General features: G+C 34.0%; 1 protein-coding gene across 1 annotated transcript in view; it reads left to right on the forward strand.

Annotated features, from left to right (window-relative positions):
- CSMD1 (CUB and Sushi multiple domains 1) overlaps positions 1-25,941 on the forward strand; it is a gene marked incomplete at both ends in the record, with an annotated part of 1,174,241 nt that overhangs the window by 970,112 nt on the left and 178,188 nt on the right. Inside the window, 7 exons of the mRNA XM_084285255.1 lie at positions 279-470; positions 1,256-1,394; positions 3,507-3,694; positions 7,203-7,397; positions 16,505-16,621; positions 19,398-19,511; positions 21,387-21,482. Of these exons, the coding sequence (XP_084141381.1) occupies positions 279-470; positions 1,256-1,394; positions 3,507-3,694; positions 7,203-7,397; positions 16,505-16,621; positions 19,398-19,511; positions 21,387-21,482 (1,041 nt within the window). The remainder of the gene's footprint in view (positions 1-278; positions 471-1,255; positions 1,395-3,506; positions 3,695-7,202; positions 7,398-16,504; positions 16,622-19,397; positions 19,512-21,386; positions 21,483-25,941) is intronic.

The following is a 25,941-nucleotide window of genomic DNA, read 5'->3' on the forward strand; positions in this document are numbered from 1 at the left end:
TTTTGGTGTATTAAAAAATGAAAAGAAGAAGAAAAGCTTGTGTTTATTTCCTCTCAGGCCATATTTCATACTAAGAAAACTGGCAGGAAGCCAACATAATCATGATGTATCTCAGTGGGCGAATTCTCATAGAAAAAGAGAATCAAAAAGCATTCGTATGTTAACTAATAAGTAAATACTATTGCCTTGTTTGGAATGCACTTGTAAAAATATTGTGCTTTTAAGTAAAGAGTGTAATATCTACATCTTAAAGCTTTTATTTAATGATTCCCTAACAGCTTCTATTGCATCGACCTGTAATGATCCTGGGACACCACAAAACGGCACTAGATATGGAGACAGCAGGGAGCCTGGGGATACAACCACCTTTCAATGTGACCCTGGCTATCAGCTTCAAGGACAAGCTAAAATTACATGTGTACAACTGAATAACCGATTCTTCTGGCAACCGGATCCTCCTACATGCATAGGTAATTAGCTGAAATGTTATTCTCTGTTTATAATTAATACAGATCATATTTCTTGTTCAACTGGTGGGCATATGAGGCTAACGCTGGAGTAATGCTCTCCATAGAAACCAGTTATTTCATACTTCTGGTCACCAACAACCACATTCTTAATAATAACAGTATTTTTGGATGTCATTTTCTCACTCTATTCTTTAAACTTTATGAACATTTGAAATTAACAATGTCTGACAGAAACAATTAAAATAATTATTTAAAATTATTATTTTAAAAATAATTAAATATTAACAAATATTAAAACATTAAAATAATATTTAAATAGCTGTAAGTTCACTTCTCTAAAGTTCAAAGTCTTGACTTTGCTCCTTGCCAGGCTCATATTACTTGAGATCACAAATTCAACCAGGGCATGTTTGTTACTGCCCTGACTGCCTCCAGTCTAAACCTCTTTCATGAGTTCATACACACTGGTGAGCACCAGGTGCTCAACAACACTTCTTTGGTTGGTGTAATGCTTCTCCTCTTCCAGTATATAACAAATACTCCAGTTTCATAAAGATGGGATTAAGTAGCAGCAACAATATACAGGAATTCCTATTCAGCTTAATATTTTGTTCTTTTAGGAAGAGCTTTTTTTGTGCTTCTTTTGAATATGAAGAGAGCACATATTATTTTTGGAAAATACAAGTGGGAATGTTCAAATGTTTATTTACTCTTATTTAACAGCTAACAAACACTTGTAAATTTAACATGTGACCATATTCCCATTTCTTTTTACATTGTGACAGCTGCATGTGGAGGAAACCTGACAGGCCCAGCAGGAGTTATTTTATCACCTAACTATCCACAGGCATATCCTCCTGGGAAAGAATGTGACTGGAGAATAAAAGTAAACCCCGATTTTGTCATTGCCTTGATATTCAAAAGGTACAAGTTCTAGATGAATGTCTCTGTTTAATGGGATTTTAAATGTCACTTCTCATCATCTGTTATTTCTTAACGCTTCTAATTATATTTCATGGATGAGACGTGGAGTATACCAATAATATGTGCTATATCATTGCTTCAAAATAACAGAAAAGTTTTAACAGAAAAAGAAAAGTGACAAGTTATATGTTACTTTTGATTTCAGATATATACCATAGCAAAAAAAAAAAGAAAAAAAAAAAAAAAGGTAATATTTTAGTCTACTTAGTCAAGAAAAAAAAGATGTTTCAATAATGTTGGCTTATTGTTTTGAAGAAATTTTATTTACTCAACATACCATCATCAACCTATATTTGTTGTATACATTTTTAACACAAATTGAAGTTCATGTAGTCATATTCATGTGTTCAGTTTATCATTTCTATTTGAATCAGGCCTATATAATCATCTTGGCTGCTGTATGTATGGATGAAAGTGCACAACTTTTTCTTCCTTTGGTTCTGTATCCTGAACTTGATTGTTAAGCTTGTTAAGATTGTTAAGATGACGTTGCTCTCTACTTCAGCAGTATGGAGATCAATTATGCTTCTTTTAGTAAAAGATAATGGGATGTTGATAATTTTGTTGTGTAAATTTTGCACCTTTTTTTTTGGAAAACACAGTTTTCTGTATTGGCTGACTTCTAATAAAATATTGCAATGACATAAATGAAATAATCAAACCTGAGAGACCTGAAAATTATATAATCAATAATACGAACATTCTGTTCTTTGGGTATTTCTTGAAGTAGCATTAGTTGCCCACTAATTACACATTTGAAAATACATGTACCTCATGATAAGCAGTATATGTCTTGGACTGCCTAAGCTCAAATGCTTCATTTCAAGTAAGATGGAAGAAACTTAGAGTTCATGCTGCAGTTCCAGTACATTTTACAAAAAATTGCAGTCTAGTAGCACACAGTGGGCATCTAAAGTCTTTCCTTATTTTGATGTTCTGATTTCAAGATAGAAATCTTCCTCAGAAATCTGAAATAAAAGATTATGCAGTTGCTTCCCAAGTTTTTAATGCTACCTTTCCCAAACTGTCTGATATTACAAAATATTCTTGGAATATTCTCATCCTTCTTATAGCTGATGGTGATATAGAGTATTTTAAACTCTAGGTTGTGGCATTGTTAATCTTGTAAATATTTTCAGAAAGCTGAAAAAAATTGTAATACATATTAATGATTTGGAATATCTTGTGTATAACAGTACTAACTGATATAATAGGAAGACAAACACAAATCTGACCACCATACTTGCAACAAAGCAAAATACTTATTTTCTCTTTCATTTTACAAAGGCAATTAGAAAGAAAAATATCCACTCAATTCTGCTTTTTTAATTTAGTTTTACTTTTCAGATGTTTTTCTCAGTGTTCCTAATACTTCCTTTCTATCTACCTCTGTATACATTTACAGTATAAAAGCCCATATTTTTATCTTTATATTGTCTCAGAACTCATCTCAATTACCTTCCTCTGAAGGACAGCCTGTTTGTATTATATTCATAATTGTGTTGTATAAATATATACATGTCATAAAATATGACATAGGTGGTTTAGTGAGTGGTAAGAATATTAATTATTAATTGTAATTTATCATAATTCTATGATATAATTTGGGTATGAACAAAGACAAGCTCCAGGACAGAGATCTGTCCACATGAAAGCATCTTGTTTCTCAGGTAGTGAATTTCTGTTTATAACGGGTGGAGTTAGTATCATGTAGTTTAGCGAACTAAAAGCTTGACTTTTAATTTAAGCAAGTTGTGATTCATCCCATCTTGAGAACAGTGTTTAAGATAGGTGGGAGCATATGCTTTGTTTTCATTTACTGTAGACAGAGCCTAAACAATGGCCTTATAGTAGATCTTACATAAAGCTGAAGGTGTTTGTTTCGTTGGTAAGGAGAACTCCATCTAAAGCTCGTAAATGTTCATGTTTTAAAATACGTTCATTTCTGGAGAAGAAAATGTGTAAGGCAGAAGATTGGCAGCCACAGTCATAGTTGCGTTTAATTCATGAAAAAGAAATTAAGACTTAATTCTCTTTTTCCTTTATTTTCAGTTTCAATATGGAACCCAGTTATGATTTTCTACATATTTATGAAGGAGAAGATTCCAACAGTCCTCTAATTGGCAGTTTTCAAGGCTCACAGGCTCCTGAAAGAATAGAGAGCAGTGGTAACAGTCTGTTTCTGGCTTTTCGCAGTGATGCTTCTGTTGGAATGTCAGGATTTGCTATTGACTATAAAGGTATCGTTCTCACCATAATTTGTGGAAAAATATTAAAGGAAAGAAATGTTACTTAGGGTTTATTGAGATTCAAACCTGTTTACTTGTAGATGTATTCATATTGAACTGGCAAGTACTCCTTTACATCAATGTAGGTTTTAAAAACTATTTTCTGTAAATGTGTTGAGTAACACAGAAATCCTCTTACATGAAATCTCTTTCATATTACTTATGCATATTTTCATCTTCCAGAAAAAAAAAGTAACAATAGAAGATACACATCGAAAGTAGCATTTGCAAAGGAATTGTAGAATAATGGAATTGTCTCACCCAATTAGAATACATGACTGTTGATGCTTCCTTGCTGATACATACCAATACATTTTCCCTTCCACTTTGTTGTTGAATCTACATACACATTTCTGAATTACTACTGCAGGAGACCCTTTGCATTTTTGTTTTCAGGGGACAAAAGGAGAGAAAAGGTGGGGGGAAGGAGGGAGCTAGTGGTATATATTACTAACCAGAGAATGTGTTATATTTTATTTTTATTAGGGATAGACACACATTCTCACACACTTAAAATGATGGTTTGTTTTCTGGTCAACATGCTGTCTCTGGCTTGATTGTCATCTCTGCTCAGGTTTATCAAGCTGTTTCTCAGAAGCAGAGTTGCAGCCTCAGCTTCTTGTTCTTGACAGTGGAAGTAAACCACAGAACATACATGTAAAGAATTGTGATGGTTTTACTCAGCTGGGCAGCTGAGTCCCACTAAGACCACTCCCTCACTCCCCTTCTTCAAAATGAAAGGGGGAGAAAATATGATGCAAAGCGCTCGGGTTGAGATAAGGATGGGGAGATCACTCACCTGTTATTGTCACAGGCAAAACAGACTTAACATAGGGAGATTAATGTAATTTATTACCTATTACTAACAACCTAGAGCAATGCGAAACAAAGGAAAGAAACTAAAAACACCCTCTCCCCATCCACCCTCTTGTACCTCCTCCCTCCAAGTGGCACAGGGGAATGGGGAATGGGGGCTGCGGTCAGTCCCTGATGCTTTGTCTCTGCTGCTCCTTCACGGTCACTCCCTGCCCCTGTTCCACGTGGGGACCCTCCCACGGGATGCTGTCCTTCCCGAACCGAGCCTGCGGGGGCTGCCCACAGGTAGCAGCTCTTCAAGAACTGCTCCCACATGGCTCCGTACCACAGGGTCCATCCCCCAGGAGCAATCTGTTCCAGCACAGGTCCCCCACAGGTGGCAGCTCCCCCCAGCCCCCTGCTCCTATGTGGGCTCCTCTCCACGGGCTGCAGCTCCGGCCCGGGGCCTGCTCCTGCGGGGGCTCTCCATGGGCCACAGCCTCCTCCAGGCCACATCCACCTGCTCCACCAGGCACTGGCAGCATGGAGATCTGCTCCATGTGGGACCCATGGGCTGCAGGGGGACAGCCTGCTCCACCAGCGGCCTCTCCACAGGCCACAGGGGAACTGCTGCTCCATGCCTGGAGCACCTCCTGCCCTTCTTTTGCACTCACTTTGCAGGGCTGCTTCTCACTCTCCCAGCTGCTGTTGTGCAACAGGTTTTTTTTTTCCTTCCTTCAGTCTGCTCTCCCAAAGGCCCACCCAGCGTTGCTCCCTGGCTTGCCTCTGGCCAGTAGCAGGTCCCTTGTGGAGCCGGCTGGTGCTGGCTCTGCTTTGACATGTGGAAGCTGCTGGGCTCTGCTCACAGAAGCCACCCCTGCACCCCCCTGCCCTGCTACCAAAACATTGCCACATAAACCCAACACAAGAATGTAAGAACAAAAACATCAAAAGAGAATAGAGATATGGTGCCAATAGAGGGAGGTTAAAAATAACTATTACATCATTCTTGTATTTATTCTGCATCTTTCATTCAGCATCACACATTATTCTACACATTGGCATGGCTTTTCTTCCCAATGTCATTGTCATTTCAATTGTCAAAATGTAGTTTCCATTCGTATCTGAAAAAATGAAAAAAATAATAAAATAAGGGAAAACCGTTAGCTTGGAATGTAGGCCTGCATGGAAAAAATGGGAATTTGAGCAGAACTTAATAAGGAGATAAAAGATGATCTCTACAAATGTTCAACTATGCTAAGTAAATATGTTTTAGCTGTGTGTATTTTCTGTTCTCAGCATAGGCTGATATACATGTATGTACCTCTACGCAACTGTAAGTTAAATGAAATATAAAATATATATATGAGCAGAACAGCATATTTTGAAAAGTTATGTTCAATATGAAGTTTGTGCCTAGTAATTCAATACTATAATTACGCTAGTTAATATTTTATATAAAAATTATTTATTTTCATTTCTGCTTATTGACACCAAGTTTTGCATTCTGATAATTTCCCTTAAGTGTTTCATTAAAATACATGCTTTATTAACATTTAATAAGGGAAGGAGGCATGGAGTAAAATTTGACTATGAACTTGATTCCAGAATTTTTCAGTAAGAAATCTTTGCCTCCCATTTATATTAGGCGTGTACTTGCCTCCTAAAGAGTTCAGATATTTAGCAAAATATTCTTTAAAAAAAATCTGTAACTTTTTTTTTTCATAAATTGTAAAGTAACTGAGTTGTATAAACTGTATAAATGTAAAGCAACTGCTTTTTTAAGAAAAAAAAAAAAGTATGGCATAGCTATTAACTGTATAATAATACTTAGTTTTCATTTCATTTTTATAAAGAATATTCTACCCCTTAATCCCACCTATTTGAAGATCACCTCAATCATATTCTTTAAACAAAGTCATTTCTAATGTACATTATTTCTCCCTTCCCTCTTCTTTGTATTTTAACTTGCCATATGTTATGAGTGAAATCCCACTGTTGTTAAAATCAATGTCAACACTCACTTTGATTTAAACATTTCATACTACTTAGCTCATGGCAGAAAATAACTGCTGTGCTTATATCATTAGAGTTCAAGCTCCAGTTATTCGATCTTCTTAAGTATGAAACATAAAGTAAAAATACATTTTAAAGTTATTCTATAGTATGGCAGCTTTCTACCCAGAAGTTATTGTACTGAGAATGATGTTTGGTTAAAAAAGACAGTAGTGTTAAGTTGTAGTTTCTAGAAATCAGCTTTTCTTCTACATTACTAGATGTCATTGAAATCATTCATCCTGTGGGTATTTCTACTAAGAAAAGGTAGAAAGAAAATGTTGCAAGTTAGGTCTTCTCTGTATAATTTCCTTGGCTGGAAAAACTAATCTAATGCAAACATCCATGATCTTGTAAACATACAGAAACAAGAAAAATATTTTAATTATCTGGTGAAAAAATGTAAACTGACTAGAAAACAAACAAACAATCAAAAAAAAAACCAACACACTCTGAAAGTTGTTTTCAGTGTTTGAGATATATATATGTATAGTTATATATATAGTTAATATATAGTTATATATATAGTTAATATATATAGTTATATATAGTTAATATATATATATTAAGTTAAAAGTGCATGTAGATTTAATTCCATTCATTTTAACAGAAAAGCCACGGGAAGCTTGTTTTGATCCTGGAAACATCATGAATGGGACAAGAATTGGAACAGACTTTAAGCTTGGTTCAACTATTACTTACCAGTGTGACTCTGGATATAAAATTATTGATCCTTCAACTATAACATGTGTAATTGGTGCAGATGGAAAGCCAGCATGGAACAGAGCATTGCCATCTTGTAATGGTATGTACCAATGGTATCTTACCAATTCCCCTGTCCCCCTGGGGATACCTGATTATACGTTTTTATGTGTTTTAGGACATGGGATAATTGCACATGCAGAAAATATAGGAGGAACACAATTATGAAAGTGTTGGTGTAGAATACAGGTAGACAGACCTTTAAGATTCATTCATGGTATCCTTCCAGCACAGGCCTGGAACCTAGGCTTTGTCTTGAAGACAGCTAGTGGTAAAGAGAACAGCATATTAAACAATACGTCATCAGATAATTTGTTAAATTTCAGTCAATCTGAGTCTACAGATTTCTCTAAATATCTGATACTGATTGTTTCTACATTTGATTGCAACTACATCGTATTAAATACAAAGAGAGAACTAGTGAATAAAGTTACTTATGGGAAAGGTTTCAGCTACAGTATCCTGACAGTACTTTCTGGACTTGCTTTATATTCAGAGGAAAATAAACCTGGATTATCAAGCAGAAAGAAAAAAAAAAAAAGTCTCCTTAGTCCTATTTTTAAATAGGACTACTTAGAAAAAGGTTTCATAGGAACTTGGTACACTACAGGTATGCTTAAAAATTATACTTATATCAAATATGTATTTTCATATGAATAGATCAAATTATAAAATTATAATAAAAATAAAAATACAATATAAAATAAAAAATTAAATTAAATTAAAAAATTATAATATTTTTAATAAAAACACACAAAATCCACCTTTTTACCTCTTTTGATTTATATTAATCAGCTTCACTATGCCAACTAAAACTGAATTAATGCAAGTCAATAAGTGATACTTAAATTGCAAGACATAACATGTTTTTATCCTGTTATAACACAATTCCTGACAAATGACAATTAGTCTAAGCAACATTTCTGCATACTTTCCTGTCTGACAGTTTATCCTTTACTGTAGTAAAAATGAAAGGTATACAAAATACATTATGTTCCCTTTCATGTCTAGCTGAAAGATGAATACAGTAGGTTAAAAAAAAGAAGAAGAATGTAATTGTCTATTTATGAATATATGTTTGTTTTTGAACATTGATCAGAACTCTTAGAATATCTTTTCTTTCAGAGATGCTCCTCCAAGGTCTTAATTTTCAAGACTGTAATGTAGACAAGATATTTTTAGAGGAGGTGAATGACATACTAGGAATTTTCTAATTCTGGTTGGATTTGGTCTTACCTATTTCACTGTTTTCTGTCAATAACAGTTCAAAAAACACAGTGAAAAGGGAAAGAACACAAGTGGGTTTATTCTACTTTGCAGATATTCCTAATAAATCTACTTCATTTACAATTGGAAAATATGTTTGATTTTCTGTTATCATACTGTGGAAAGTATTTTTAAAATAAAGACAAAGAGGAATTATTAGTTTTTCTCAGGATGATGCAAAACTACCGGTACCTGATGTAGATTAATCCCTGTAGGCAGCTAAGCACCACAAAGCCGTTTGCTCACTCTAGGGAAGGGAATCAGAAGAGTAAAAGTGAGAAAACTACTCATGGGCTGAGATAAAGACAGTTTAACAGGTAAAGCAATAGCTGAGTCTTGAATTAAAGTAAAATAAGGAATTCATTCACTACTTCCCATCAGCAGGCAGATATTTAGCCATTTCCAAGAAAGCAGGGCTTCATAACACATAACAGTTACTTGGAAAGACAAACACCACAATTCCAAACATCCTTCCCCTCCTCCCCCCCCCCCCCCCCTTCTACCCCCCAGTTTTTATTGCTGAACTATAAACATTATAGGGTGTGGAATATCCTTTTGGTCAGTTGGAGTCAGCTGTCCTGGCTATGTCCCCTCCCAACTTCTTGTGCACCCCAAGCCTCTTCACTGGCAGGGCTGCATGAAAAATGGAATTTGGGAAGGCTTTGATGCTGTATAAGCACTGTTCAGCAATAGCTAAAACATCATTGTGTTGTCAAGGCTGTTTTGGTAACAAATCCAAATCATAGCATGATATGAGCTACTATGAAGAAAATTAATTCTGTCCCAGCCAAAACCAATACAGTATGTAGAAATGTACCCCAAAACATGTAGTCCTGCAGTCTGTGTTGTGAAGGGCAGGTCAGATATAGAGGAGTAGCTGTAGTTTTTGTCAAATTGTAGTTAACAATGTTTCCCTTCTGAGTTTTTTTAGAACTATGCCTAAATATAGTATCAGAATTTTTTAGAATGAATGAAAGAGAGTTTGCTTCTATGAAATTTTATTTATTTGAGTGAAACTGACCACAGTCATGAAAGCTACAGTTAGCAGTTTGTGTTTGGCACATCAGTTCCTGCTTTATGAACATGAATGTGTTCACATCATATAAACAAAGCAGGCTGATGACATCATGTACATAAACAAAGCAGGCTGATGGAACTAATATTACAGACCTATACCATATTTGAAGTTTTTCTTCCTTTCTCTCTCTCTCTCTTTTTTTTTTTTTTTTTTTGGTGCTGGAACACTGACAACAGCTTGAGGGTTTTTTTTTTTGTATGCCTTTTTTTCAAATGCAAATAGAATACTTACACATACGCACACATACGGAGTATACACACAGATACAGATATATAGATGTACATCCATACACACACATATATGTTGTCGACGGAGGGAAGATAAGCGCACTCAATATGAGTGATCAGCAAGCTCCATTTTATTGCCCGAATAGCCTAACTTTAATAGTGAACTTAACAGGGGCGGACAGTGTCTCACACAAGATCATTGGTCAAAAGCACTCAGACAAACAGTTACAAGAAAACAACCCCACCTGCAAGAAAAGAACCCCTTGTGATTAGCAGTCACATAAACCTTGTCCTTGAAGCCAGCTGCTGGTAACAGTATTTTCTGAGTTCCTTAATTGGGCGATGTGGGAGTCATAGCAGTGGGAGCTTCTCACAGTTACTCTGGCAGCTTGGTTTGCTCAGCTACAGCAGGCCCTGAGATTTTCTAAGGCCTACCCCTGGTTGCTTAAAGCAAGCTCAAATTGAACAATTGTTCCACGGGCACATGTCCATGTCCTGCCAATTCCCAACACATATACAGAATCTAATCTAAGATGCAGATAGAATTATGGATTATGCTGATTTAAGGATGTCGTCATTTCAGCTGGGATGGAGTTAAATTTCTTAACAGTACCCACTCTTTTACTGTTGGAAAACTTGTTCAAGGTGTGTTGTGCTTCATTGTTCAGGTCATTAACAGTGATGTTAAGCAGCATTGGCCCCACTGTTGATCCCTGGAGATACACCACTGGTCACTGGTCTCCAAATGGACTTTTTGCCCCTGGTCACCCTCTGGACCTAACTGTTCAGTCAGTTTTCAATCCACCTCACTGTCCACTATCTAACCCATGCTTTGTCAGCTTGACTATGAGGATGTTATGGCAGACAGTGTCCAAATCGTTACTGAAATTGAGGTAAACATCTACTTCTCTCCCTTCATGCAGGCTAGTCACCTCTCTGTACAAGGCCATCATGTTGGTTAAGCATGATTTCCCCTTTGTAAATCCCTGTTGGGTATTTCTGATTGCCTTGTTCTACATGTGTGTAGAAATTGGTTTCCAAGATCAGTTTCTCCATTGTCTTCCCAGGGACTAAGGTGAGACTGACCAACCTGTAGTTTCCTGAATAGTCCTTCTTGCCATTCTTGAATATGAGTGACATTTGCTCTCTTCCAGTCTTTGGGAACTTTTGATTTTCATGATGTTTCAAGGATAATTTAGAGTGGCCTTTCAATGACATCAGCCTCAGGAATCGCGGGAGCAGAGCGTCTGGCCTGATGGACTTAGGTTTGCCCAGTTTAAGTACTTAACCTGGACTTCCACTACTGAGGATAAGCCTTCTTTGCTCCAGACTTTCCTTATGGTCTCAGAAGGAGGTCTGGGATTTCTGAAGATTTGTCTTAGTGGTAAAGACTGAGGCAAAGGAGGCATTAAGTGCCTAGGCTTTCCTTTGTTCTTTTTCACCAGGTCACCTGCCTCATTCAGCAATAAGCCCGTATTTTCTCCAATCTTCAATTTCCTGTTAATGTACTTTTAGAACCTGTTTTTGTTGCCCTTCAGATACCTTGCCAGATTCAACTCCAGGTGGATCATGGCTGTCAAAACACAAATAATCCCTGCACAGTATTATCCCTGGACAGTATATTTCTTTCCACAGCCATACACCTAGGTGCAAATAAAAAAGCAGAAGCAGATCCCCCCCACACAAAAAAAAAAAGGAGAAAGTGCATAGGGCTTGAATAGCATTTATGTTACAAAAGAACAGAATCTAACAGAACAAACAAATACAAATATTTAAGCAAAGCCATAAAGTATATTAGAAATTAAACCAAAATATAAAATACAAAAAGAAAATCATTTTAGCACTTAGCATTTTAAAATTTAGCATTTTAGCAAAAAAAAATAAATAAATCATTTTAGCATTTAGCATTTTAGCATCAAAGCAAAATCAATTGCCTCTATGGTCAAATGCTAGTCTGACTAACAGGGTTGCAAGAGATACCAAACAGGTTACCAGCAAAATAAAGTTTTATATCCCTTTTCTTTACCATATCACATAGAGGACATGACAGAGGAAGGAAGTGCCTCCATCAGCTAAAAGCAAATGTAATATTCACTCATGACAAATCACATTATTGTTTTCATTTTGGTTGATTAAAAATTTAATTGTATGACCTCAGGCAGCCTAACAGCATTTTATAATATGCCTGATTTTTAAAAGTATATATATTTTTCAATATAAAATCAACACAAAAGAGGAATTAAGATGGACTTTTTTTCCCCCTCAGAGGTTCTTGATTCAGTAACCTTTTTTTTAAACAGATGTGCAAGAAAAATAGCAAGTGTTTCTTCCCTCCATGTGGTGAATATCTGGAGCACCCATAGCAGCAGGATGAATTGTTTTACTTATTAAAAGTGCAGAATGAAGCTTTTGCTATGGCATTGCAATAGTTTAGTTTTAATGCCTTATGAATTACACTTGTAGTACAACAACATTCTGTATAACTTAAGCAGTTATGAAATGGTTATAAACCACTGAATTGTAGTGTAGAACTAAAATTAATAACCTGTGCTTCACCTTGTAAACTGGAATGCTTTTCGTGTTTTGGGGGCTGTAGAATCTTTGACACAAGATTCAAACTTAAATTTAAAAAGCAACATTAATTTTCCTTAATTTTTAAAGCAGAATAAATCTTATTTCTTAAACAGTAATTTGCTATTAAAATAATATATTTAATTATAACACTGTATAAAATATGACATTAAAAATTAAAGGAAATTTTCTTTTGAATCCTCTATTTTTACACCCAGAAATAAAGTTCTAGAATGGACAGACAGAGCTCCTAAAAAAATGTATTTTGGCAAAATAGAGAACAATGTCTCATACAGCATGCATTTCAAGGATCATAATATAGATAATTAAAAATTTAAAATTTTACAGAATATTATTTTTCAACCAAATTAAACCTTTCAGCACTTAACCGATAATAACTAATATATATAACTTTCTTCTGATTTGTTAGAATTGTTCTATATTTATTCAACATAAATGCTGAAGCAAGGGATAGAGGATGAATTAGTTATCCATAGCTCTGAGACATCACTTTAATTTTCTGCCTCAGTGATTATAATTCTTATTCCAAGGTGACAATTAATACATTGCAATGTCTATTCTAAATTTGTTTGTTGTGTCTATTCTAACACTGTATGTCCAAAGAAGCAGAAATTACTAAGTGAAAGATCAAGTACCTTGATGCTGTTAAAGTTGCATCAAAGAGTATTATAAATTTGTACTATTAATATTTTTAAACTATGCTAAAAAGAGAGAATTTCTATACTAAATTGAATTGATTACTCTAAAGACAATGGAAAAGAGTTTAGTTAAGGATACTGGAAGCAAGATTGTTAAATAGTTGTTTTGACCGTCAATTTATCAGAAGTTATAAGGAGTAAGAAAGGCATTTAAAAAAAAAAAAAAGTTAGCCAGTGATCCTGATTCGTATTCTATGTGATTTTTTTTCCAAAAAAGCTGACTTCATAATTGTAAATACTAAGAAAGGGCAAGAGATGGAGTTGATCTAATAATCTTTACAGAAACTGACCAGAGATTAGTCTGATGTTTGGAAGAAACAATAAAACAATAAAACATACAAACAATCCAACAACCTCCCACAGCCTGTTGGAGAAAATATGTTGCTTACAAGATAGCTAGATCATTTGTAGTTGAACATGAAAGATGAGGAGTATTCAAAGATGATATGCCTGTGACCATATGCCAAATATTTTAGGATCAGTGTTGGAATTGAAACTTATATAAGAGCCCAAATGGAAGGGAAGATACCAGTGAGCCATGCAAACAGATTTGTTCTGTAGGTATGTCTAATGCTGTGATATAAGAAAGAAAATAAAACTGGGGAAAAAAAATTATATATATATATATATATATATATATATATATTTATATTTATATAGAAGCTAGTAAATGTAATCAATGTGTTTCCATTCTCTGATAAAGTGAAAAAAAAAAAAAAAAAAGTTCCTTTCTATAGCAATTTAAAGATGAGAATGTCCAAAACATACTGTAGGAATGAACAGCCACAGTATGAGAAAACCCTGATCATCACTATATGGCATTCTGTCAGAGACCTAAATAGATTATGTTGTTAACAAAATTATAACTTAATAAAAGTGAATAATTTGAATTTTTCTGTTATTGTAACTTCAGATCTGAAAACTAATGTTTATTCAATCCAGTATGAATCAGAAGTGATAATTACTGAATTAGCAAAGACCTAGTAGTATATAAAAATTATATATATATATAATATATATATACATCCTGCAAAGTATTGCATTGCATATACCATTGCATGGGTAGGGATTGAAAGGTCTTTACCCTCAGTAAGGCAAAGAACTCAAGAAAAATGGAAAAGTTAGTTTACAAAACTCTGTCGCCTTTCTCTAAAACATAAAAGCAAACATAAAAAAAAAAAAAACACAAAAGGAAGCAAAGTATGTTAGAAATGTAAATTCTGAAGTTGAATTATAAAGGTGTTTCCATTAAAGAATTAATAAATCTTTGGACTTTATTTCAAAAAGGTATTTTTAAATCTTAGCAGGCACAAAAATGGTTTATTGAGTCATAAAATAACTGTTTAATAAAGTAGGTATGACTTACATGAACAGAAATTGTACAGATTGAACTTGTACAGATTGAATTGAACTACAGATTGAATTGTACAGGTTGACACATTTGAACATTGCAAAGTTTAAAGCATGAAAAATATAAAATAATCTAAAATAAGTATTGTATAGGAAATACTGAAAATGTCTGAAAATGATCTGCTTTTTTTTTTTTTAATCAATTACTCTGAATAAGTGAATACACAAGTGAAGAAGTTTTTTTTTATTTTTTTGATAGTATTTTACTGGCAGATATGATGAAAACAAATTTCATACAAAGCTAGGAAACTAACTGAGAGTAGGTGCACTAATTAATTCAAGTCTCAGACATAATAGTTTTTGTTATTCATTACACGATCCTTAATGTTGACATTAAATGTTATCCTTTCAAACCATAGTTTTGCCCACAAAATCAGATAATACTTATTCTATAGGCAAAACTGAGAGTTCTGTTTAGGATAAACTTGAGTGCTGTATCACTGCACTGGTAAAGTTTACATCTTCAAGAAACTTTGGAATTTGTTTTAAATTAAGCATAATTATGTACTTTTATGTATATACTTTATATTATATATTTTCCATTCCGGTGAAATGTTCATGACTTGAGAATTTAATATTGCAGCTTTGTGGCTTAGGTTCTGGTATCCTCAAACCAAGAAGAGAAAAAATAAAGGCTTTAAAGTCATGTCATAAACTGATTTCTTGTGATACCTGACTTTTACCTATTCAGCCTATTAATAGACTAAACTTCCCATCTTCTATCTATCATTACACTGGATTTTTGAATAATTCATATAAGCAGCTAAAAGTAGATACATTTGTAGTATTAATTGCTGCCTGATAGGGAATTTAAACCTGTAGAAATATTTCAAGGGTGATTTAAAAACCCATTTGCTGCCAGGGTCTGCTCCATGAAGGTAGTTAAATTGGGAGCTGAGGGTGAACAAAGCGCAGGCAGTGCCCTCACTGGCTAAGCACAGTCCCACAACAAGACCAGAGTGAGCAGAGCCACGGGCTCTAGCATTGGTAGCTCCAGACCAGCAAGCTTGTTGGTCTACCTGGAACCCAAGGTAGACCTCAGGGCTGCTTTCCAAGCACTCACTAAAATGTGATCTGTTGTATGGAAGATTCACAGAGGAGAATAATGTTGGTTTACTTTGTTCTTTACAGTAGAAAGTATTTATTTACATCATGCAATAATTTTTTCCTTGATTAAAAATAAAAGTAGCTGTGAAGAGTTTGTCTTACTCTTTCAGTTTAGCTTTACAGAGGAAATAACTGAAGAATTTTTTATATGTATTATCTGTGTGCTCTTACAATAATCATCTGGGAAGTTAGAAAAAAACAAGGCAATTTAAGCATATGTTCACAAAGTATGGCATTCTGCACAGGGTGCTCTTAACATATCCACATATTTCTCTGAGACAAAAGATAACTATACTGCCACTTATATATGCAGTAGTAATCACTACCATATTTTTTTTCTTGATCTTTTCTTTTTATACAGATATATAGATATGTAGATATCTATAGACAAATATCTATAGGTAGATATCTATATATATCTATAGATAAAAACAGATAGATATACATGTAACTTGTGAAAACAGAACAGAAAAGAAGAAAAAACAAAAACCACAACACTTAAATTCTGTTTACAGCTTCTTTCAATTAATTTGTACTTCCAGTCCTATACAAATACTTGTAGTCAGGTAAAACTCTCATAGTCCAATTTTAAGTGGTTTTAATAAAAAATATATCCTTGAAAAGAACCGTTAGATCTGTCTCTGTAGGAAAACAAACAAGGACTAAAGCACTAAACTGTCATTTTGTAGTACAGGTTTGCATCCTCAGACTGAACTGACGCAGATAGGAGTAGCTACAATTCAAACAACACTTCTTTCTGTTTTGATTTCAGCACCATGTGGAGGACAGTATACTGGATCAGAGGGAGTGGTTTTATCACCAAGCTATCCTCATAATTACACTGCTGGACAGACGTGCCATTATTCAATAACTGTACCTAAAGAATTTGGTAAGAATTTATTCTTTTGACTTATCAATCATTAATCATAGTTCTACTGTTCAAATGTCCTTTATGTGGAATAGTGACCTTGGATTTTCAATATATTGCAAATTGCTTATCAAAAATAAATGGTTCTCAGCACAGAAATTGATTCTAGGATTTTCATCTTTTACGCCTCCCAAGGGTGATCAACAGACTTCAGCTAAGCAGTCTGTGTCCACAAAAACATTTGCACAATAGATACTTGTTAGAGCTATGGTTAAATAATAATCAAATAAATTATATTTTAGATAGTGTTCTATTTAAAAACCACATTTTTTTGTATCATATAAAAGTTACTTATTAATGTTCTAGGGATAGGAATAACACAAATCCTTGAGATTTGTATTACAGAAAAGTTTAAAATGTTCTGTATTCTTTATTGTAGTTTTGACTTTTCTACAACTGAAAGTGAAATTTGATAGAGTGTAATTTTTTTTCCTGTTCAAATTGTATAGGATACAAGAAATAGCTGGTAGAACAAGAAAGATGCTGTAACATGCATAAGGAATCAATCGAATCATTCAGAATGATTAGATACCTGGGACAGCAATTGCAGTTAAATGCTATTAGAGCTTTACAGAGAGACATATTTATCCAATTACAGGCTTTATTACACAATATTGTTCACCAGAATTCACGATCAAGATCATGTGAAGTATCTTTAGGTTCATATCAGTAGTTTTTAAGTACTTTAAAGTAATTACATTGTTTTGATTTTTTTTTTTATTTATTTTTTTTTCAATTTAGGTTTTAATAGGTAATGCACAACATTTAGTATTTTACTCATATCTTATTTTAAAAGTACACAACCCTTTCACCTGTCAACTAAACAAATAAATCTTTTTATTCTTATTTGCTATAAATAAGCTGATACAAGTTGAATCTATAGCTAACATTTAAAATGCTTGTCATACAGCTAACAAAATATTTTCCCTCTGTTTATTATTATATAATATCATAACAGTACTGACTTGAAGAGGGTCTGACCAAAAACTCACTTGAGTTTACTGGCAAGAGATACAACTTAAAAACAATCCTTTTTCATTTGTTAGACTTTTTTGTTTAATATATAAAAGGTATAACTTTACATTTTTAAATAGAATTTGGTATTGAAGAGCACTGTAATAACTTTACTTCTAGTTAATAACAGTTGGCACAGAGGATGTCTTTGCAGTAGTGAAGACTAACGGCACATTGGGCTGCATTAGCAAGGATGTAGCCTGCAAGTTAAGGGATAGTGTTTTTTTCCTCTTAGCCTCCACAAAGTAGTATCTGGGAACTACATCTATACTTTTATGTCTACAAAGTACAAAACATAGGGTGCTAAAATACAACAAGTTCAACAGTGAGGCTGCAAGATGATAAAGGTACTGAAACACAGTACCCAGAAATGCTGAAGGAAGGAGACTCAGCCTGCAGAAGATAAGTGAAGGAGTGTGCAGTGAAAGAACAAATGGTAGTAGTCACAAGTTGCAGCATAACAGATTCCATCTGAACATAAGGTGGCCTATGGCAGGGGGGTTGGAGTTAGGTGATCTTTAAGGTCTTTTCCAACCGGAGCCATTCTATAGTTCTACGACTCTATAATAAGGAAAACATTCTTCACCATGACAAAGGTAGCTCAGAGAAGTTTTGCATTCTTAATTCTTGTCAGCTTTCAAAACTTTCTCAGAAAAGACCTCAGCAACGTGATCTAACTTCAAAGTTAGCCCTGCTTTTAAAAATAAGGAGATTGGACTACACATTTAAAAAAAAAAAAAAAAAAAAAAAAAAAAAAAAAGTTAAGTAAATAAGAAGTTTACAAAAAGTTAGAAAATACTGGCTGATACAAGGTTTACAGAAAATCATAAGTCCTGTATCAGAGATCGGTGGTTTGTATAAAGGCTCTGGAATAGGAATAAATTTAAACTGGATTCCTCCTTTACCAGTAAAATATATGTGTAATAAAGTTTTATTCTTATTGATTTTGCTAGTTTATTCATGTTTGTATTGCTAACTGATACTTGAATTCAGTGAACAATTCGATATTTACTAATTATACATGTTCTATAATTAAATGATTTATTTTTAATACACTTTAATTACCTACAGCTAAAGTGCAAATTAAATGTAGCAATATATCAAAATAGAAATGAATTGATGGTTTTATTACTTGGTCAGTTTTCATATTTTTGTGATAAAATAAGAACTAATGAAAAGATACAAAAGCAGTCAAATCAGTAAATTTAAAACATTTTCCTCAGCCTAAGTCTGGATGAGTCACTAATCATGTGTGCTAGCAGATGCTCCCTAATGGTTGCTAAGGTTGGTAGTGAAATTTTCATGAAAAAAAATCCTTTTTAGCTATTCTATTTTCTTATTTCATACATAGTTATGCAATAAAAACAAGAAGACTTGCTTGACTACAGAGCATGCTTTTGGGGAAAGATTGATTTAGTTTTGTTTTTAATTAAAGACAAAAAATAAATACTGAAAAGCACATCAGACTCTTGCTACTGATTAAATGCAGTTTTGTTTTATCATAGTAGATAATAAATTAAGCTTCTCTCCCTTCCTGAAATTTGGAAACAATTCAACATGCAAAAATAGCATTAAATATTAATGATACCATTATTTTTTTATTTTTTTATTTTTTAAAAAAAAGATTCTTGTTTTAGCTGCTTTTTATTCTTTTTCCTTTATATTTTTTTTTTTTCCTCTCTCTCACAATCTTTCTTTTATTTCTTTATTTATTTAAATGTAGTTGTGTTTGGACAATTTGCCTATTTCCAGACAGCTTTGAATGATGTGGCAGAATTATTTGATGGAGAAAACTCTCAGGCTAGACTTCTTAGTTCACTGTCTGGATCCCACTCAGGTAAGGAATAAAGAAAAGAAGTATACATTTCTTACACAGTTCAGTATGGAAAAAAAGAATTCATGAGACACTCTGAATTTCATTTGGAAATATAATAATAAAATCAGTAGATCAGGTTACCAAGGGAATTGGAAGACTAAATCTTTGAAACAAGACATTCTTCTTGAACATATGGTTTTGGAAAGAACAAATCACTTGGATGAGTGGAGAAATAATTGAATGAAATTCTCTGATCTTTATGTAAGAGGGCAGATTGGATGGTATAATTATCTTCTCTGCCCCTAAACTCTGTGAATTACACATCTACATTTTCTGAATGTCTAATTTAAACACAAATTACTTGTATTCACAAAATGCAATTATCTGTATGCAAACATGCACTTAGACTAAAAGCAGACCAGCTGTTACATTCAGGTAACTATAGCAAAATGTTGACCCTGTGAAATGATAATTAAACTTATATGGATTCCAGTGTGGCAAAAATTTCCAGTCTATGCATATATAATGACTATATTCATCTCAAGTGGATAATATAAAAATATTTCTTCAGCTCTGTATGTGTGTTTTGTCATACAGTCCTAGTATTTAGGAGAGTTTATATGCAATTTTAAGATTTTTTCAGTCCTGGGCTTTTAATTGCTACTTGGTTTTCACTGCATGTAACTGAAGAAATGCTTGCTGTTAAAGAAATATAACATTCAATGTATAGAAAATAGTTTATTATTTGAAAAATTCAACTCATCATTTTCATATGGTGAATCCTTGCTATTTGTCTCATGGGTTCATGAATTTATTTTAAAAATTATTTAACCGTTGGCAAAAATTCAGCAACAAAAACAATATTTGCTTTTTTTTTTTTTTTTTTTAATAAGAGGCAGCCAATTTTACTGCATCACACATAACAAAAAGTAAAAATTAATGTATATTTTCAGAGAAAACATTTTTAAATAATTGTAGAGAATTTAAACTTGTGATTTTTACTTATTCCATGTGACATATCTGATTTACATTGGCTTAGGATAGGATTCTGTTAGGTGCAACTAGAGTTGCAATAATATAAAACTAATCTAAGTAAAAGAATTATCAATCCTATTTAGACAGTTACCTGATATCTTTTAAATTAATACAACATTCATTTCAATAGTATTTCCTAAAATCTGTGTTGATATAATTCAATGAGAATAAAAACAGTTGTCAGTTGGAGTTCCATCCTTGCAGTATAAAAGCACTCCAGTTATGTATGTAGTAATTCATTACTGAGCTTTTGTCATTACTGTGGATAGATATTTCAGGCAAGGAGATTAACAAAGTATATTAAACATTCTTACTAATCCTTCAGTCTATAACTGAAATTTGAAATACTATTAGAAATTTAATAAGGTGTGGCCATATATTTAATTGAAGCATCTATATAAAAAGTTGGATCCATTTTCTCTCCTTTCAATTTTAGTTTTTAAATAATAAACATCATATAAAGATCAATAGTAACACCTTTATGATATTTTCACTGTTTATTGTGTTATGCAAAGTAAGATAAAGCTGTCAGTTACAGAAAAATTTGACCAAAAATTCTTTTAAAGATTTTGGCTCCAAATGGTAATAGCAGTCCCCAGATGAATAGTTTATTGGAGATCTAATTCCAAGAGCTGCAATAAGTGTAAGAACATTCATGCTGTTGGATCATGAAGTCTTTTTAATCTGACCAGTTTTCAAATCTCCAATGTTAAATTTCATTTTACACATTGTGATTTACATTTTCCTTAATTGTAGAGGAAAACATAAAACTGTATTTTAACAGTGATTTGATTGCATACTTAAGAGTTGTAACTTGTTTCTGTTTTGCCTGTTTAATTTCTTTTCTGTTTTCCTTTGCAGGAGAGACATTGCCTTTGGCCACATCTAATCAAATTCTTCTACGATTCAGTGCTAAGAGTGGGGCATCAGCCAGGGGGTTCCATTTTGTTTATCAAGGTAAATCATGTCTTCTTTTGGTGGAATATATTGATGCAAGTCTTTCATAGTGTATTATTTTGAAGGCTTCTAAGGTCTTAAAGTATTTCTTTAAATTTGGGTGTAGTCTCAACTTTTTTTCCAGCCATAAGGGACCTCTTGCGATCCAGTGATGGTAGACTGGCTTCATAATGGCAGTCACCTTTAGTGAATCCTATCTGGTCCCATGAATGTATGTTCCCACTTTCTCAGGAAACCATAATCTCTTGCTCCTTTACTGCTGACTGTTCATGTCTTCCTTAGACTGTGGTGAAGACTTTAAAGGTAAAGTGAAAAAGGCTTAAATCTTTTCTGTATCATTTGCCACGAGGTTGTCCATCTCCCTCCCCCCATGCATCAACAAGCCCACCTGCATTTTGAACTTCCCTTTGAAATTAGCATACCTGTAGACCATTTCTCTAATGTCTCTTGCTATCTTTTACTCCAGATAGGCTTCTTATATATATATATATATATTTTTTTTTAAGTATATGAGAAGTGTTGTTATGTTCTTGGTTTGTTGCCTATCTTTGATTTCACTTTTGGTATGCTCCTTTTTTTGTGTTTAAATTGTTTGAAAAGCTCTGTTGCTTTTCTTCATCCCTCACAATGGAGTCATTTGTTCCTAGGGTCTCAAATCTCTCTAAAAGTGTCACCAATATCCTTCCCCTTCGTGGTTGTTCCCGAGGGAAGTCCACATACCGACTTCATGAATATGCCACCTAAATTCTAACCTTAAACTGATTTCTAAATTTCATCATCTTGTGCTCCTTGCAGTATAATATGCCATCTATATTCACATACACAAACAGCTCGTCTCTGTGAGCAGCTGGCCAGGTTGTAGCTACTTAATTTAGTTATCTATTAGGAGTATGTATTAAATCTAGCCAGTGTTTTGTTTGACTAAAATGAGTAGGGACAATGCCACAGAACTCTTTTTCTAAACACAATGACTATTATATTTCAGTTTCAGCAAAAGGAGATATATATCTTCATACTGTGTTGAGTTAGGTGCTCAAAATTACTATACTGGGATGGACCAAAGGAGGTACATATTTAAAGCCACATTTCCCTGAGATGAAAGAGAAAATAAGCCACTGGGTAGCATTTGAAATGGGCATTGCAAATGCAGCCTCAAATAGCTAATTTCACTTTGGAATTTAATAAATAAGTTAAAACAAAACTGGTGCATTTGTTACACAATATCAGTATTCCGACAATTTCTGGTTTATATTCAGACATTGTATTCAGGCATTATTATTATCACACAGAAAATAGGTCCTGTGGTTATGGTGAAGAATTGTCTGGTTGCCTGAAACAGATACTAAAAACAAAATGAAAAGCTTTATATATTTATACTTAATGTTATACTTAACACATTCAGTACTTAATTTTTGCCCCAGCAAACAGTTGTCCCATTCAATTACAGTTAAATAGGGGTTACTTTCTAAAAAAAAGAAATGATAGAAAATAGTATATTTTTGGATTTGTTCTACACTGACAGGGCATAGGTCAGTAAGCACAGTATAAGAGCTCACACTGCTATAGGAATCTTTGTTGCCTAAAGCCTTCATCCCTATATGTACTGTTAATTTCAACTTTTTCAAGACATAAAGAAAAATAAAAGGAAAATAAAATACATTCAAGTACTTGAGAAAACCTCAGTTCTAGATAGGTACATACTGCATAATACTAAAAAAAAATCAGCTGTGCTTCAACTTGTTTTCACCACCTCTAGTTTCAGAGCTAGTTTGTTTGAAGCTACATCGCTGCAGAACAATAAGCCTCCTGTTGAGAGCGATGACATGCATCATTTCAGTCACTTATTTGGACTACACTCAGTTTTCAGTAACTGTAAGAAATAGATTTTAACAAATGAGAAATATTCTCTGCAGAAAATGAATATAGCAAAGCCACTCTATTTGTCTCCGGAGAATCATGAGCTATTTCAGCATCAAATTTTTGTATATATTTTGCAACATATCTTAGTAGCTTTGTGTAATACACACACATGTATATTGCTTAATAAGTTAATGATATTTAATAAGCTAATGAGTTAATGATAGTTAATAAAAATTCTGAGGTTTTTCTATCTTCTTTTGAAATATGTGATCGCATTTCCACTACTGCCTGCTGCCTAGCCCTTTAAATACTCCAGAGAATATCATCTACTCTCACATTGAACAGAGTAATCTGGTCTGCAAAGTCAATCATTTTATTTATCGCCCTCTATTCCAGGTTGACCTTCTTCCCTGTTCACTTTTCCACTGGGCTGATTTCAATTTTGTTTCACAGCAGCATGAAACATTTACTAAAAAGATGTAGGATAATTACTACAGAAAATGGAATGCCTCTGTGATACAGCTTGTAAAGTCTAGGTTGCCAATGCTATAGGCAAAATACAGAAGGAAGTCTAGAGGGGATAAAAAATACAGCTTGCATTATTTCACATTTTTATTTGAGCGAATAATAGATGAGGTTTGATTCAGACTTAACGGTTTTTGCAATGCCACTTTGTCAGAAACTTTTTAGCTGCATATCTCACCAGTGCCTTCAGTTCTTTTTCTCAGATGACCACATTTCCTTGCATTTCATAAACCAGGTAAAGGGTATCTGTAGTATAAGACAGAATGAGTTTCCATTACATTATAATGTTAGCTTCAGGTATGTGGAAATATGATGCTAGGAACAATCACATTTAAGAAGACTGGGAATTGTTTTCCTGTTGCAACATCACCTAAGAAACAATAGTACATATTTTTATATAGCTTAGGCTGCAGCAATACAGAGAATTCTTTCCCTAAAAAGCAAAGTAATGACCTTTCTATCACTCCAACATTTATGTTTTTTTAATGCTTGTCTTCCTTTACTTGCTCTGCCTACAGACGCATGAATTAGTTTATGAGGTCAAGTGCGATTTTAAAGAGAGCTATTAAGAAAAGTAGCATACTAGGATGAGGAAAGACTGTGGAAGAAAGATGAAGGGGAGCACGAATAAAATAAGGTTATGACTTTAACAATTAAATTGACCTAATCTGTGACAAGAATAAAATATGTAGCCACATGCTTACTGCTGAATATAATTAGAGAACAGAGCTAAGGTCGTTAAAGTTCCCATATGCTATGACATATTATGTTCTGTTTTACAACGCGTCTTATGGATATCTGTACTGCATTTTGCAACAGATTACTTATATCTGCATAATTAAATCTAAACTTCAACTTTAAACTTCAAGCAGTTATGGGAGTACCTTGCTTTGATGTTTTGTTTGGCTTATTTTACATTTATTCTTAAGGCAGTTCTTCTTAAAGCAGGAAAAAATAAACACTAGAAAAAGAGTTTCTTATAGTGAGTGGTATTGTTCATTTGTGCATCTTCAGCATTTGTTATTTATTAATAGAACTGGAAAAAAAATAGCAAAGTGTCAATGCTAATATGGCATTGAAAGTTTCCTGCTGGCAATGAATGAAATAATCTGACACAACTCTAGCCATAGATGTTTTGCTTGCTGACTGCTCTCAGTTAAATGGTGGCTTGCATTTCAAAAAGGAAGGAAGCATACAGCAGAGCTTCTGCTACCTGAACTAATTTAAGAGTGCTAGTAAACAGTCCATACATTTGCAATAATGGTAGGCTTGCTCACAGGAAAAGAACTATACAAAGGCAGTACTGTAATGAAACCAGATGATTTGACATCCTTTGTTCATAGGTGATGAAAATACCAGTTACACAAAAATTCTGTTTAAATTACAAATGTATGTATGCAAATTGACAGCTGTGAAGACTGACAATTGCAGGATATTCTTCAATCTGGTTCTTATGAACAGTCCTTTACCTTTGCACAGTTGCTGTAGGAATTCTGCAGATGTGGACTCCAGGAGAGGGATCTAAGCAAAGATTTTATCCTGAAACTTCCTCCCCTCTGCTCAAAGATACTTAAGAGAGTAACAGCTTCCTAAGGCCAGAGATGCTGCTAGGGACATGCTGCTGGAGGCATTGCTGGAGGGACTGTTGGAGACCCACCCTAAGAAAGAGGCTCTCCATGCCAAAGGCCTGCCCCTCTAAAGGGACTGTGGTCTGTCAGGGACCCACAATGAGGTGAGAATATTTCAGAGGGGTTGGCAGCCTGTGGAAGTCCTTCCCTGCAGTGGGGTGGACATCTCTGAGTGAGTGTGGCCCATGGATGCCCCTGCTAGAGCAGGGATACTAAGAAACATAGTGACAGGAAAACTTGAAGAAGCAAAACACAGTTGAGAAAATGAGTAAAACACAAAGAGCAGGAGAAGAAAAGCAAGAAACAAAAAGAGAGCACATGACTCCAATGTGCTCTCTGCCTCTCACCTTACTGGAGAAAGTAGGGTGGACTGTCTGTAACTTGTTGAAGAAAAAAAGGAAAGTTGAGGGAAGGAAAAGGGATAATAGGTGTTTGACTGAAGTCGA

The sequence above is a fragment of the Netta rufina genome (genome assembly GCF_964035555.1).
Source record: "Netta rufina genome assembly, chromosome: 3".
Taxonomy (NCBI): Eukaryota; Metazoa; Chordata; class Aves; order Anseriformes; family Anatidae; genus Netta; species Netta rufina.